The sequence below is a fragment of the Habropoda laboriosa genome, unplaced genomic scaffold (assembly GCF_001263275.1).
Source record: "Habropoda laboriosa isolate 0110345459 unplaced genomic scaffold, ASM126327v1 scaffold212, whole genome shotgun sequence".
NCBI classification, from domain to species: Eukaryota; Metazoa; Arthropoda; class Insecta; order Hymenoptera; family Apidae; genus Habropoda; species Habropoda laboriosa.
The window spans coordinates 2,043,516-2,045,862 of NW_017100509.1; the positions used below are offsets into that span (position 1 = coordinate 2,043,516).

General features: G+C 30.4%; 1 protein-coding gene across 1 annotated transcript in view; it reads left to right on the forward strand.

Annotated features, from left to right (window-relative positions):
- The window catches only part of LOC108576216 (ATP-dependent RNA helicase dbp2-like), a 4,179-nt gene that overhangs the window by 393 nt on the left and 1,439 nt on the right, over window positions 1-2,347 (forward strand). The window contains exons 2-5 of the mRNA XM_017939169.1: window positions 131-388; window positions 455-692; window positions 849-1,129; window positions 1,221-1,714. Coding sequence (XP_017794658.1) covers window positions 131-388; window positions 455-692; window positions 849-1,129; window positions 1,221-1,714 — 1,271 coding nt within the window. The remainder of the gene's footprint in view (window positions 1-130; window positions 389-454; window positions 693-848; window positions 1,130-1,220; window positions 1,715-2,347) is intronic.

Genomic DNA, 2,347 nt, shown 5'->3' on the forward strand with positions numbered 1-2,347 from the left:
ATACAACTTATAAATACATGCATTACATCTAATAAATTTGCATTTTATAAATGTAAAAGGACAATAGTAATCATAGAACCACAATAAATTAAGGAAAGTGCATATGCATAATTATGTTATGTGTATTCAGGTTTAATCGTGATAGAGAACATAGCAGAGGCCGCCGGGGTGGTGGTGGTAGAGGTACCAGTAGAGGAGGTGGTGATAATGTTCGTGGAACTAATATTAGTCGATTTGGTATACGTGGTAGAGGTATCACTAATAATGTTAGGGGTATTATCAAAAGTAAACAGCCTGGGGGAGCACTTAGAAAAATTAATTGGGATGTAAGATCCTTAGAACCTTTACGTAAAGATTTTTATATTGAGCATCCTACAGTTAGAAACAGGTAAAAATTTTGAAAGCCTTCTCTTTTTTATTAAAAAGTGAGTTTAAATATCATATTTTACATTAGATCAAAGGAAGAAGTATGCCAATTTAGAGAAAATGCTGAAATAACAATAAAAGGAGATAATATACCTAATCCCATACAATATTTTGAAGAGGGAAACTTTCCACCTTATGTATTGGATGAAATACGTAAACAAGGCTACTCTCAACCCACAGCAATTCAAGCACAAGGATGGCCTATTGCACTCAGTGGCAAAGATCTAGTGGCCATTGCTCAAACTGGTTCTGGAAAAACACTTGGAGTAAGCAACATTAGAAATATATTAATTTTTAATTTATAAAAATGTATACATTTTTTTTTATTAGAAGTTTCACAGTATATGTAAAATTGAATTTTAATGAGTTCACATGAGGATATAAAATATAGAACTTGTACTAAAATATATTTTTTGTTTTAGTATGTTTTACCAGCAATTGTGCATATTCTACACCAACCTAGACTTGGTAATGGTGATGGTCCAGTTGCTTTAATCTTAGCTCCTACACGAGAATTAGCCCAACAAATTCAGGAAGTAGCCAATTGTTTTGGAGATTCAGCAGGTGTAAGAAATACTTGTATTTTTGGTGGTGCACCCAAAGGTCCACAGGCACATGATTTAGAACGAGGTGTTGAGATATGTATTGCTACACCAGGTAGACTTATTGATTTCTTGGAAAGAGGAACCACAAATTTACGCAGGTATAATCATAGTTTTTAATTAAATATTCAAACATTTCCTACATTTATAATGTAATGTTTTTTTAATGTATTTATTTACATATTTTTTTAGATGCACATATTTGGTGCTAGATGAAGCTGATAGAATGTTAGATATGGGGTTTGAACCTCAAATAAGAAAAATAATTGAACAAATTCGACCTGATAGACAGGTTTTAATGTGGTCAGCCACATGGCCTAAAGAAGTTCGAGCTTTAGCAGAAGACTTTTTAACTGATTATATGCATCTTAATATTGGTTCTTTAACTTTATCAGCTAATCACAATATTATTCAAATTGTGGATGTTTGTCAAGAATTCGAAAAGGACTTAAAATTATATAGATTACTTCAAGAAATTGGTAATGAAAAAGAAAATAAAACAATCATTTTTGTTGAAACAAAACGAAAGGTAGATGATATTACAAGAAATATCAGGCGAGATGGCTGGCAAGCATTAAGCATCCATGGTGACAAGAATCAGCAAGAAAGAGATCATGTGTTACAAGAATTTAAAAGTGGAAGAGCTCCTATTTTAGTTGCAACTGATGTAGCTGCTAGAGGTTTAGGTATGTATTATTTTTTAATTTAAAGTATTTAAATACTCAAAAATCGGGAGCATATGGGAATTGGCAACACTTATTGGATTAGCCAGTGATGCGTTATTAATAAGACCAGTGGACAGCTATGTATGTAGCAATGTGTGATTCATTGAAATTTTTTTTTATAGCAGAGCCCTGAAAATATACATTCATTAAATTTTATTTTTGGTTTGTTTTTGTACTTTATATGACATGTTTTAAACAGGTTTGTATTTTATTATCATTAATAAAATATATAAGATTATTTATGAATATTTACATCTATAACTAAATAATTTTTTGTTATGAATTTCAATAATAAAATTATGTAAAGGGTTCTAAAAAAATGCACACAAGCTACCACTAAGACTGTCTGCTTTTCTTTTTCAGAGGCACAGAGTACCCTAAGTGAACGCGGTGTACTGCCAGTATTGGGCAGACACAGTGAATGTTTTATTTTTCTTTGCTTGTATTATATCGATAATTATAGTAAAATATTGAAAAAACATGCTTTCAAGTTTAAAATTCTTATATAGCATTATGTATTTTTTCATCTTATTAACATGGTTTTAATATAAAATTCAAAATATTAACAGAAAGATTTTAATTTTTTAATTTGAT